The sequence below is a fragment of the Mustela erminea genome, chromosome 18 (genome assembly GCF_009829155.1).
Source record: "Mustela erminea isolate mMusErm1 chromosome 18, mMusErm1.Pri, whole genome shotgun sequence".
NCBI classification, from domain to species: Eukaryota; Metazoa; Chordata; class Mammalia; order Carnivora; family Mustelidae; genus Mustela; species Mustela erminea.
Genome location: NC_045631.1, coordinates 43957101 through 43969587, shown reverse-complemented (window position 1 = coordinate 43969587; position 12487 = coordinate 43957101). Strand labels below are relative to the sequence as shown.

The following is a 12487-nucleotide window of genomic DNA, read 5'->3' as shown; positions in this document are numbered from 1 at the left end:
GGGCGGTCTTTTCTCGGACCTCATGTCATTGCTATCAAGGGAGATAGAGACCGTGGTATTTACCGTGGGAATATGTGTGGTTGACCCCGCACTCCGTCCCAATCTCCAGGGTCCCCTGATGTGCCACACTACCAAGATGTACAGCACAGATGATGGAGTTCAATTTCATGCCTTTGGCCGGGTGCTGAGCGGCACCATCCACGCCGGGCAGCCTGTGAAGGTGCTGGGGGAGAACTACACCCTGGAGGATGAGGAGGACTCCCAGATATGCACCGTGGGCCGCCTCTGGATCTCTGTAGCCAGGTACCGCCAACCAGAGCCCATAGAGGCACACCTTGGCCTTGTCACTGGAGCCACCGCAAGGAGCTGGAGGGAGTGGTCCTGCTTGGAAGCACAGTAGCTGCATGGCCCCCTGTAATAGATCAGCTGACCCTCCCTCACATCTGTTGACTTCCAGTTCTTACTACCCAGAGTTGCTAGGGCCAAAAGGCAGCTACTCTTGGGATAATGCCAAGAGCCTTGCCTTTGCATTTGGAATGGCTTGTATAAACTTTGGTGGCAGGATTTCTATTTTTACTCTTAATCCTCTCTTCCTTTTCTGTGTTCCTAAGTCATAACCTCTATGTTTCTTCCCAAAAGAAATGGTCTCCCAGCCTCCACTGACTATTCTTTGACTAAGAAGATTTTGCTGGATCCCTTGTAGCTCCCCCATCTGCAGAATCAGACTTAGCTTGGGCCTCTGGGCTGCTTGTGAGTTCCTAAGTTTGGCTTCTCAGCTAGCAAGCAGAGCGGAGGCAGTCCTGTTCCTGACACCGCTGCCGCACCTTGCCGACAGCCCCCGTCCCCTCCAGGCCCACCCATTCCCACTCCCAAGAAGGTAGAAGACTGATGAGCCAAGATAGTTACAGTATCTTCTGTGATGCTTTTGGCATGTCTTTACCTTGTACCCCTTGGCCAGTGCCTTGCTTACCACTAGTACTAACTGGAACTGGGTTTTCCTATAGTCCTCTTATAGTACCACAGGCTTTTCTCTCATGTGCTAATCTGTTGGTAACTCCACTTGACCCTTGAACAACACAGATTTGAACTACATGGGTCCACTTTAATGTGGGTTTTTGTTTTTTTGTTTTTGTTTTGTTTTTGTTTTTTTCAATAAGTATGCTATAGTCCTATAAACATATTTTCTCTTGTTTAGGACTTAACTTAGTATTTTCTTTTTTCTTTATTTTATTATAAGAATACAGTGTAGAATACATATAACACACAGAATATGTGTTACTCGATTATTTATGTTATCATAGCCAACAGTAGGCTGTTAGTAGTTAAGTTTTGGGAAAAGTCAGCACATACAAGTGGAGTTTGGCACCCCTAACCTCTGCATTGACAAGGTGTCACCTATACATATGTGAGGTTTTATGATTGGTTGTTTATTGTGTCCCTCCCCTGCTGGAATGTGTCTGTCTGCTTCATCCCTGCTCCTGGCTCAGTGCCTGGCACCCCTCCTTATTTCGCTTCTCTGTTGCTCCAGGTACCACATTGAGGTGAACCGTGTTCCTGCTGGCAACTGGGTTCTGATCGAAGGTGTTGATCAACCAATTGTGAAGACAGCGACCATAACTGAACCTCGAGGCAATGAGGAGGTAGAGTTTTTGAAAAGGCAGCTGGATTTATTTAAGCTAGAGGGTCACATGGAGCCGTACCACCCATGAACAACCAGCAGCAGAACTCACGGGGTACTAACCCGCAGTCATGGCTACTTCCTGGTCCTGGGCCTCGGCAAGGCTCAGTGTTCTACATCTGACCCTGCTTGATTCTCCCTGTACTCTGCTCAGAGGCTAGGAACTACGGGGAGTTCCTTTATCTTTCCCTCTTTGTTCTGCCAGAATGCGCAGGAGTAACTCCAAGCAGCACAATGGTTCCTGGTGGGGTGGTCTGCTCCTCTCTGACCTCTGCACCTCTGGTGCCCACTCAGGCCAGGTGTCCTCATTTTTCTGCATTTTGAATTTCAGGCTCAGATTTTCCGGCCCCTGAAGTTCAACACCACGTCTGTTATCAAGATTGCTGTGGAACCGGTCAACCCCTCAGAGCTGCCCAAGATGCTGGACGGTCTGCGCAAGGTCAACAAGAGCTATCCATCCCTCACCACCAAGGTACGCTCAGGGCGTGCATGAGCTGCTAGGCCCCACTGCCCAGCCGACGGGTCGGTGCTGCCCACGGCTTCATGTCCACCAGGGGTGTCTGATCCCCTTCCAGCAGCCTGCGTCAGGAGCAGATGTTCCCATCTGCTGCTGTCATCTCAAAGCAGGACATGTTGGGGAGAGGGTGAGAATGCACGTGTGTGTGTTCATAGCCCACGGTATGGGAAAGAGATGTGTCCTGGGTATGTGTCCAGAAAATATAGAGGGAAAAGTGAGTCATTTTGATCCTTCTGCATTCCTGAGCCTTCTGGCGTACTTCTCTGAGTAGCTGGCTGGGGCTGAGGGGTCAGCTTATGTCCTTAGACATAGGGCAGAGTGTTCCCTAAACGGTTGTGACGGGAATAAGTCAGTGACCTTATGCCTAGCAGCACTATGCTGAATGGTCCAAGTGTCTTGAGAATTAACCCATAGGCCCCTGCTCCCCACTGGTCCTTCTTGAAGAGGCTAGAACTGAGGCTGAGCAGTGGCTCGCTGAGACTGGGTTCAGGCACCGCCTCCTGGGCTCGTCGCGTTGCTTCTGTTGCTAGCTGTTGTGGCTGGCACAAGAGGTCCAGGCTGTGACCCCCAGGGCTGTTGCATTTCAGGTGGAAGAGTCCGGGGAGCATGTGATTCTGGGTACCGGGGAGCTCTACCTGGACTGTGTGATGCACGACTTGCGGAAGATGTACTCAGAGATCGACATCAAGGTAAGTTAGCGTTCCCTTTCTTGAGCGCCTGCCCGGCCAGGAGCTTGACTCATGACTCCAGACTGATTTTATAAGTATCCAAACCCTTGATTCGCCTGGAAGGCCTGCGTAAAGAGGGGGTTGCTAGGGGAGGAGATGTGTTTGGGAAGAGCATGACCTGTTGCTCCCTATATGGGAAGGTATTTGAGATCTGGTTTGGCCCTTTCTACAGGGTTATTCTCAGTGTCATACGTTTAAAGTCAAAGCTCCCAAGCCAAAGTGATTCTTGGTCTTCTGTTAAAAAAACAGTTAACACAACCCATCTTTGGCAGTGAGGGCTCAGTGGATGGTTTCAGGGAGTGAGGACTGGCCCTCCTGAATTTGCTCTCAGGTCATGATATAGCCCCTCAGTTCAAGTGCGCCTTTTTGGTAAACGTGTTTTCTCCCAGCCCCTGTGGTGGTGGGGGCGGGTGCCCTCATGTACCTGTCTTAAGCGCTTCTCCTGATGTGCCGAGGATGGGTGCTCTGGAAGACACTGGGTTCCCAGTAGCCAGCCCTGTGGGAGCTTCTGGGAGAGTGGAACGGGGACCTAGCAGGCTGTCCCTAGTGCCCTCAGTGACAGAGCCACACGATGTTCAGTGAGCGGTGGGGGGGGGTTGGCTGAACGGATGTTGGAAGACACCTTGAGGGACTATCATTTATGCCCAGGTTCAACTCACACTTACCCTTGGCTGAGGAACACAAACTCCACAGTCTGCTAGGTTTTCTCAGGCTGCTTAGTGCCGGTCTGCACTTTGCGCCAGTTGTGGGGCTTGTTGCCGACGCTGATTGAGAACGGAGGGTTGTTGCAGAGGTGGTGCCAAGCAGACCTCAGAATTCCCTTTGGCACAAGGTTGTCCTTCCAACAAATTGGGACCTTGCCTAACAATTTATTCTGTTCCCCAGGTGGCTGACCCTGTTGTCACATTTTGTGAGACGGTAGTGGAAACCTCTTCACTCAAGTGCTTTGCTGAAACACCCAATAAGAAGTGAGCTGGGGAGGGGCACTCCTGGGTGGCTCAGTGGGTTAAAGCCTCTGCCTTCAGCTCAGGTCATGGTCTCGGGGTCCTGGGATGGAGCCCCACATTGGGCTCTCTGCTCAGCAGGGAGCCTCCTTCCTCCTCTCTCTGCCTACTTGTGATCTGTCGAATAAATAAAAAAATAATCTTAAAAAAAACAAACTGAGCTGGTGGGTCCGAGTGCCCCTGGGACGGACAGGGGACACTTTACTTTCCCCACGCCTCTCCACCTTAATCACAAGCACTGTGGAGAAAGAGACCCTCAAGCCTTGGGATGGGGTCTTAGGATGCTTGAATTTTACCCCAGCACTCTCATCCCTTAGGCCTGTAGACATGATGCTGTGGTGTTCTTTGCTGGAGGTACCCCAAGAATGAGTGGCCTTGTCTTTCTGTATAATATGATCATCTTATGGGGCGCCTGGGTGGCTCAGTGGGTTAAAGCCTCTGCCTTCGGCTCAGGTCATGATCTCAGGGTCCTGGGATCGAGCCCCGCATTGGGCTCTCTGCTCAGCGGGGAGCCTGCTTCCCCTCTGTCTCTGGCTGCTGTTCTGCCTACTTGTGATCTCTCTCTCTCTGTGTCAAATAAATAAATAAAATCTTTAAAAAAAAAAAAAAAATGATCATCTTAAAATTTTGCCCTAGCAGCAGCTCCACTGTTTCTTGGTTTTTTAAGATTCTATTTTTAAGTGATCTCTACACCCAGCATGGGGCTCAAAGTCACACCCCTGAGATTAAGAGCCACCTGCTGCACTGAATGATAGATTTGAATGAAAGAAAACAGAAGATGAACCCTTTTTGCTCTACTCTAGCCCTCTGGCTTCTACTGGTGTCACTGCCTTGCCAGCCTTTTCTTAGGAATGCCCCTTCTGCAAGTCCTGCTGATCTTTATCATTACCTGTGTCCGTTATTACTAGGAACAAGATCACCATGATTGCTGAGCCCCTTGAGAAGGGCCTCGCCGAGGACATAGAGAACGAGGTGGTCCAGATCACGTGGAACAGGTGAGAACGTGGCTGTGGTTCCCAGGCTGAAAGGAGAGGAGGCGCCACAGCCTGCCCACCCAGTCTCTAACGCCACCTGTCCCAGGAATCGAACTGTGACCCCAGCAGGCAGGAATCAACAGAGCTGCCGGATGCCTTCATTGTCTCCTTCTTCCCCCCAGGAAGAAACTCGGAGAATTCTTCCAGACCAAGTACGATTGGGATCTGCTGGCTGCACGTTCCATCTGGGCTTTTGGCCCTGATGCCACCGGCCCCAACATCCTGGTGGATGATACCCTGCCCTCTGAGGTACAGCAGAGCTGGTGGGAGCCATTGGGGTGGTTTCTTTGCTGTTGAGTGGAAGAAACTACAAAGTGTAATTCTTTTCCCCGAAGTGTTTTGTGGCTTCTGGTGAATCTTCTTACCAGTATACCTACCTTCTCCTCCCTCTAAACTCTGGTTGTTGCTGGGGTCACTGCTCATACATGCCCTCATGTTCTGTGCAGGTGGACAAGGCTCTTCTTGGCTCAGTGAAGGACAGTATCGTTCAAGGTTTCCAGTGGGGAACCCGAGAGGGACCCCTCTGTGATGAGCGTAAGTTCCACCCGAGCCTCGGCCTCCCCTGCCCCAGCCCTCCAGAGGCCTCGTGCCTGGGTATTTGAGGTGAGTTGGGCTCATCTATGGGCCCTGGCAGGAGAAGCAGCTCAGGACACACAGGGCCAGCCCCCGTCCTGGGGCAGCATCCTCTCCCCTCCTCCGTCCCCGTCCTAGTGCTATTGCTTGGGACATTGTGGAAATGAAGTTACTCCTAGACTGACACTTGCTCTCCAGTCCTGAGAAGGAATGTGTTCGAGGAGGGGTATCAGGTGGGAGGTTGGATCAGAGTGGTTTATAGACCAGGATTGGATTTAGTGGGAAGCAATGTGCAATTCCTCGAACTTACTCTTTATCCAAAAACAATTAAACATTTATCCAAAACAATTATCCAAAATGATTAAATCCTTTATCCAAAACAATTAAACAGCAAGAAAAACACATAAACTTTTAGGAAGGCTTTACGATTCTTGAGCATGATCTGAAACAAACACGAAGAATGTGTGCTTCACCTCTGTGCTCTTCTGTAGGCCTTGGTGCCCTATCAGAACGCCCATCTGCAGGGTGATTGGCCTCAAGCCAGCTGCCACGCTGCTAGAGGCTCCTGGCTGCTCTGCTCTTGGGCTCTTGACGAGTACCACAACTGCTCCTCGCTCAGCAGCTCCCCCATCTCCGTTTCAGTGATTCGAAATGTCAAGTTTAAGATCCTGGATGCAGTGGTTGCCCAAGAGCCCCTGCACCGGGGCGGGGGCCAAATCATCCCCACGGCAAGGAGAGTCGTCTATTCTGCCTTCCTCATGGTGAGTAGATGGTGGTGACCTGGTGCGGAGCATTAGGTAGAAGTCCAAGCTTTGGGGGCATCAAGACTATGGCCTTTCCAGTCTTTTCTTTGCCCGGATCCTTGGTCCCCAGCCTTCCCCAAGCTGAGGAAGCTTTTCTTGTCCCACTGCAGGCCACTCCTCGTCTGATGGAGCCTTACTACTTTGTGGAGGTCCAGGCCCCTGCAGATTGTGTCTCCGCTGTATACACCGTCCTGGCCAGGCGCAGGCGAGTCACCAGGATGGCGTGTCAGGGAGGGTGCAGAGAGCAGGAAGGAGCACAGCAAGAAGTTACCGGGCTCCTGTGGGGAAGCAGTTGGGCCTCCTGCACAGTCTCTGTTCCTAAAAACCCACTGAGCTGGTTTTTCAGAAGGAAGTGCGAAAGATTTAAGGCAATCCCCAGCTTCACCACAGATAAAAATTTTGAGATTCCTTCTTGGGTCCTCTCTCCTTGGAGAGCCCTTGGGGAAAGTACTGAAATGTGTCAGTGGGGGGAAAGTCTGTAGGACCTTGTCTCGTCAGTGTTTCCACTCTCGCCTAGCGGTCACTGCCCCCTTTGACAGCCACAGGAAAGGACACTGAGGGCCTCAAGCCTTTTCCGCCCACTATAGCATGATTGTGGTTATTCTTTCTTTGATGGGAACTCTGTGTTGTGATACATTTGGGGCCAGATTCTTTCTTTGCTTTTGGTCTCCGTAGGACAAGGGACTCAGCCTTTCTTTTTCTGTCGCAGGGGGCACGTGACTCAGGATGCACCCATCCCAGGCTCCCCTCTCTACACCATCAAAGCTTTCATCCCCGCCATTGATTCTTTTGGCTTTGAGACTGATCTGCGGACTCACACCCAAGGGCAAGCCTTTTCCTTGTCTGTCTTCCACCATTGGCAGGTGAGAAAACGGTGCAGGCTGGCCAGCGTGGCCTCCCACCTGTTCAAGGCCAGTCCCCTCTGGCCTGTTCCCCTTCCAAGCCCCAAGTGAGATTTCTAACATCTTAGACAAGAGTCGTAGACCTCCTGAAACCACTTTACCTTCCAGATTGTGCCCGGTGATCCTCTGGACAAGAGCATTGTCATCCGCCCGCTGGAGCCACAACCTGCTCCTCACCTGGCCCGGGAATTCATGATCAAAACCCGTCGCAGGAAGGTATGCGTCCCTCCGGCCCATGGCCAGCCCTCATTCCCCGGGGCTCTTGGCAGGGGTTGGATCTCTTTTCATTTCTTCCTTTGGGACCTTTTTCCTAAAGAGTGGGAGCAGTTCACTGCACAGTGCAGAGAGGTGGTCTGTACAGCCCTCCAGTCCCCAGACCCAGGGCCCAGTCCGGCTGGCAGGGGAGCACCTTTTCCCATTGGCGATTCCTGAAATAGCTGGCCCAGTTCTCCCACACCAGCACACACTCCCACCCCCAGCACGGGTCTCAGATGGCCTTCAGCTCTGTCGGCCACCACACAGGCTCTTCCCTGCGTCGCCCCCACTCCTGCAGGGCCTGAGCGAGGACGTAAGCATCAGCAAGTTCTTCGATGACCCCATGTTGCTGGAGCTCGCCAAGCAGGATGTTGTGCTCAACTACCCCATGTGAGTGCTGGGGCTCCCAGCGGCCCCTGCTCCCTGCAGCAGGCTGTGTCCTGCACTTGAAGCTGGGACCTGGCGGACCCGGACTCCACGTTGTCAGCGTCAGAGAGCTGCTGTGGCCGTTTTTAACCACCCCAAACCCTCCGACCCAGAGTCCCAGGAAGGAAGAAGTATCTGGCCTCCCAGTTCCTCTGCAGCCTCTGCCTGGCTCCATGCCCAGGGACCAGAGCGGAGCTTGGACTGCGGGAGGGAGAAGGGGATGAAGTGTTTAACCCCAGGGGGCCCTGTCTTCAGGATTTACATGGAATGTTTTTTGTTGTTTTTTATTAAAGTTTGACCTTAGACATGGTTTTTAAGTGAACAGAACATTCTGACCTCTGCCTTGCTCTGTTCCTTTCATCTTCACCCCCATCCCCTTCCCTCCAGCACAGTGTGGTCCTGCCACTTGGGTTCTGAATATATGTCGTCTCCTATGGCTCTGCTCCCAGCTGCAGTCTTCCTGCCTGGATGCTCTGGGCAGCAGCCTGTGCTGGGAAGGATGCCGGTCTCTCGATTCAGTGCTCCCGTGAATGTCGAGGCCACTTCCTTACCTCTGCCCTTCCCCTTCCCGCGCTTGCCTCTTTACTTTCCTCCTCCTGGGTAGGACCTGGGCTGGCTTGGGAGGTGTCAGGCTTCTGGGACCAGAGGCTCTTGCCCCTGGAGAATCTCCCTTGCCCTGGGGCTGGGGGCTTCAGTCCAGGACTCCGACTTCTAAACCTTTCTCTAAACCACACACACACAGACACACACAGACACACACACACACACTGCTATCAGTCCCTTACTCTACTATCCCCCATGTGAAGAAGAGACTTGATTTTCTTCAAAACTGCTTTATTAGGAACGTACCAGGGATTGATGGACGAGGCTCTGACTGCCCCAGGCCCTACAGGAGTCCTACTTCTCCCCGGGGTCCTGTGCTGATCTCTTGATGTAGTCTCTGTACATCGTGTACACAGCACCTGCGAGAGGGAGGAGAAACGTCCCATAACACCGAACCCTGTACCCATCCTCTGGCTCGCCCAGGAGTCTGACTCCAGCCATTCCCCTGAGAGTCCAGCTTCCCTGCTCGTCTTGTTGCTCTAGGTCTCAACAGCTGCTGCCAGCGCCCAGCCACAGGGCCTAGGGAAACACCCCGCTGGCAGTTCACAGAGCACTTCCACGCAGATCCCCTGTCTGGGACGCCTCACAGCAGCCTGCGAGGTGGGCCAGCCAGGGTGCTCATCATCCTGTCAGGGCAACCAAGGCTCAGAGAAGGGCGTTTGTCCACTGTCACACAGCTAGTCCGGAGTGTCTGCCTCTTGACCCAGAGAGGAAGAGAAGTTCAGCATATGTTCTGCTCTGTGATATTTCTCATCTCTAGAACCGACTGTCACGAAACCAATGGAGCACCACCCCCACAGGCCCTGGGATGGGAGATAAAACAGGGAACCCTGAGATGGCTTGGGTTGAGGAATTCATCCAAGACTTGCTGTGGAGCCCAGTATAGGGAACAGGGACTAAAATCATAATCGCTTAACTGTCCGGACTCACAGCCAGATTTTGCCTAATCAGCTCTGTTCTGAGACCCCAGCAGCCACTCACCTAGCATGACCGCACCCACGGCACAGGCCTGCGCTGCCACGCGGGTGTGAATCAGGTGTATGGACATCTTGGTGGAACCACGTGCCTTCAGCCGATAAATCCGGTAGGCTGCCACTGCCAGGCAGCATCCTAAGCCTGTAGGCAGAGAACATGACCATTGGGCCTCAGTCACCACTGGCATGCCTCCCCTGATGAGCAACCCCCTCCCTAGGCAACCTGGGTATCTGGAATAAACCCCAGCTTTCCTGCCACTTCATGGAGGGAGAGGGGGACCGTCATCCGAATATTGAGTTGTTTCCACTCCGTGGTGTTTTCGGAGTGGCTGCTTCCCTCCAGTGTCACCCACCCTGAACCCCCTCCCCCCACTGGCTCTGCCCGGGCCCTTCTCCAACCACTGTTGGCTCCCACAGCCGCTTTCCTGCTCTCAAGACCCTGAGGAAGGAAGGCCTGGGAGACCCCAAGTGGCTCCTTCCTCTCCTGACACTGTGTCGATGCCCCACATTTCCCTGCACCCCAAGCCCTCAGTTGGCCACCGCCTCCACCTGTCCAGGCTCCCTCATTTCCTTGTTGGGCATGTCCCTTTGTTCCTTGGCACCTTTGCTGCTGGTTCACTCCTCTCCTGGCTGTTGAGTGCTCCGTGGGCAGAACACTTGAGTTCTCTGCTTCATTTGAAAAGACCAGGAGACCATTCTCTGAGGGCAGGCCCCTCCTTGCCCTCTTCCCTTACTTTCCTACTCACCGACAGGCACCAGCGGAGACTCCCTGGTCTTCCTCAGGAACTTCTGAGACACACTGTCTTCGCCCTCAGGTGGTGCCCACCAGCCTTTGTTTGCAGACATGGTCCTGGCCCCAGGGTTTTCAGCTGGGTCTCTGAGGCTTCAGCCCAGTCCTAGAAAGAGGAACCCCATAATAAGAACTCTGATTCTCCTCAGTCTACGGTAGAAAGGAGGGAGTTGCCCGCTAAGACCCTCTCTTACCATGCCCCAACACAGCCACTACTTGAAAAGATGTCCCAAGTCTCCTGTGTCAGAAGGCTGGACCACTACTACCGTTTCTTCCATCCCTTCTTTCTAACATAGGCCTCTTCCTCTGCTCATTCTGACTTCACTCTTTTCCCTGCTCTCCCCTCCCGTCCCCAAACTTCCATTTGTATCCCTATGTGATCCTTGGGTCAAGAAAAGCAGCTGGAAAAATCCGCAGATGAGGGTGGGAGGAACAGGCCTTGAGCCTTGGGACCCCCACTGGCCTTGAATCTGTGACGGCTGTTCCTGAGGGAGCTACAGAACGGGATCTGGCCCCAGGGAGCCAGAGTCATCCCAGTGTTAAGAGCACTGGTTACTGAATCACCAGAGCCAAAGACTAAAATGAGTGGACATTGATTTGTGAATAATTTAGCATAGATTTGGGACATTAGTACTAATGGAAATAATTCTGGTCCCTGAACTGCTCCCATTTCCATCTCTTGCCAAGTTCTTTGCCATTGCCGAACCCCTGCCTCCCTCCCTGGGCAGGTGACCCCTATTGCTCTACTTGCTAACCCCAGTAAACATTTTCCCTGATCATAAACTAGACGGAGTCGCAGCGTCCTGGTCCACAGACCAGGGCTTCTGCCTGTGAGGTGCCTTCTAGGTCTGACCATGAGACCGCCTCCCTGCGGGAGGTGGCCTCCATTCCTAGTTGCCTCTTCTCTCGTGGAGGAGCAAGGACTGTCGGCCCCACAAGTTCTCAGCATGCTGGTGCTTACCCTAGGAGATGGCTAGAAAGTAGAATGCGAGCAGCCCGGCCAGGGCTCAGCATCTGTTGTTTTGAACCGGCCAGGAGCCGATGATGGAGCTGCCACTGTGGGGTCAGGGAAGCAAGCTTTAATGGGGACTTTGAAGTCAGGAATGGAGAGGGGAGGAGATAGGCCAGGGCATCAGTCTTAACCCCCCATTTGCTGAGTTCCAGGCCGCAGCTCCAAGCGCTGGAAAGTAATGAAAGATAGATGGCGGGAGCCCTTAACTAGATTCAGTCTGTTAATTCCCATGGCAGTAAGGGGCTGGATCAGACAGGGACTTGCTATGGAGAACAGAGCTGGAAACACAGAGGCGAGAAACGATAGAGATCCTTGGTTCTCCTGCAAGCTACACTGCTTCAAACACGAACAATGTGGGATGTAAATAAAACGCCCCAAATCCCAATCGTGGTCTTGATCCTTCAAAGGAGGCTTTCTAGATCAAGCAGATTCATCCAGGGTATGACCACTAGGACTTCCTCACGTCTCCAGGGCTCCTTGGACTGCCCATGGGGCTAAGATGCTCACTCATGCTCCCTCGGGACAGAGATGACAACGACCTGCGTTATCATCTACTTTGTTTGAGGTGCTTACATTGCAGGCCTCCCAACTGTTGTGTACGGTAAGTAGTAGTTTATTCACAGACCGGGAACTGAGCTTCTGAGAGGCTCAGAGACTTATCCAAGAGTGCCTAGCACCCTTGGCCATGTCAGGATCTGAATCTAGGTCTGACCGTCTCCAGGCTTTGTCCTTGTAGTCCGCTTCCCACAGGCTGACCAAGCAAAGACCCTCCATCCAGGCTGAAGCTTAGGACGGCTGATCAGTTGTGGCACCCTGGATTCAGAGAAGAGGAGAAAAGAACTTTCTTGTTCGTAAGCAAGTGGACAAAGATTGAAGTACACTATGGAGAGTCCCACTCCATCCCAGGCCTTTGCTCCTGCCCTAGATCCTCAGCCCTACGTGTCTGTCCAAAAGGGGCTTTTCAGCCCTGGATATCTGTCCAGCAGCTGAAGTCTTTCTTTTCTCTCCCCAAGCACTCACTGCTCTAGGAAAAGACCCGGGGTCACAGCAGCTCCCCAGGGCCTTCGCGTATCCCCAGCGTCCATGGGAACTCTCCTTCCAGTCATTCACACACACTCTCCCGGGCCACCCCTCCTGGTCCCAGCGGTGGCCTGAATTCTCAAGAGATGGATGGTCTGGGCCAGAGGC

At 53.0% G+C, this 12487-nt stretch overlaps 2 protein-coding genes across 3 annotated transcripts in view; one reads left to right on the top strand and one right to left on the bottom strand.

Moving 5' to 3' along the window:
• EFTUD2 (elongation factor Tu GTP binding domain containing 2) overlaps nucleotides 1–8255 on the top strand; it is a 41085-nt gene extending 32830 nt beyond the window's left edge. Inside the window, exons 16-28 of the mRNA XM_032320605.1 lie at nucleotides 110–303; nucleotides 1529–1640; nucleotides 2010–2150; nucleotides 2783–2884; nucleotides 3809–3891; nucleotides 4836–4922; nucleotides 5084–5210; nucleotides 5408–5495; nucleotides 6177–6295; nucleotides 6448–6542; nucleotides 7047–7200; nucleotides 7348–7455; nucleotides 7793–8255. Of these exons, the coding sequence (XP_032176496.1) occupies nucleotides 110–303; nucleotides 1529–1640; nucleotides 2010–2150; nucleotides 2783–2884; nucleotides 3809–3891; nucleotides 4836–4922; nucleotides 5084–5210; nucleotides 5408–5495; nucleotides 6177–6295; nucleotides 6448–6542; nucleotides 7047–7200; nucleotides 7348–7455; nucleotides 7793–7888 (1506 nt within the window). The 3' untranslated portion in view covers nucleotides 7889–8255. The remainder of the gene's footprint in view (nucleotides 1–109; nucleotides 304–1528; nucleotides 1641–2009; nucleotides 2151–2782; nucleotides 2885–3808; nucleotides 3892–4835; nucleotides 4923–5083; nucleotides 5211–5407; nucleotides 5496–6176; nucleotides 6296–6447; nucleotides 6543–7046; nucleotides 7201–7347; nucleotides 7456–7792) is intronic.
• Nucleotides 8256–8737: 482 nt separating this feature from the next.
• On the bottom strand, nucleotides 8738–11366 carry HIGD1B (HIG1 hypoxia inducible domain family member 1B). Of its 2 annotated transcripts, none has more exons than XM_032320615.1 (4): nucleotides 11249–11366; nucleotides 10244–10393; nucleotides 9505–9639; nucleotides 8738–8882 (listed from the first exon to the last, which is right to left on the bottom strand). In XM_032320615.1, exons 2-4 carry the CDS (start codon nucleotides 10341–10343, stop codon nucleotides 8818–8820), a joined length of 300 nt encoding a protein of 99 aa, XP_032176506.1. In that variant the 5' UTR covers nucleotides 10344–10393; nucleotides 11249–11366; the 3' UTR covers nucleotides 8738–8817. The 2 variants fall into 2 exon arrangements, with proteins under 2 accessions (XP_032176506.1, XP_032176507.1); XM_032320616.1 differs by lacking the exon at nucleotides 11249–11366 and adding an exon at nucleotides 10482–10824.
• Between the last annotated feature and the right edge of the window lie 1121 nt (nucleotides 11367–12487).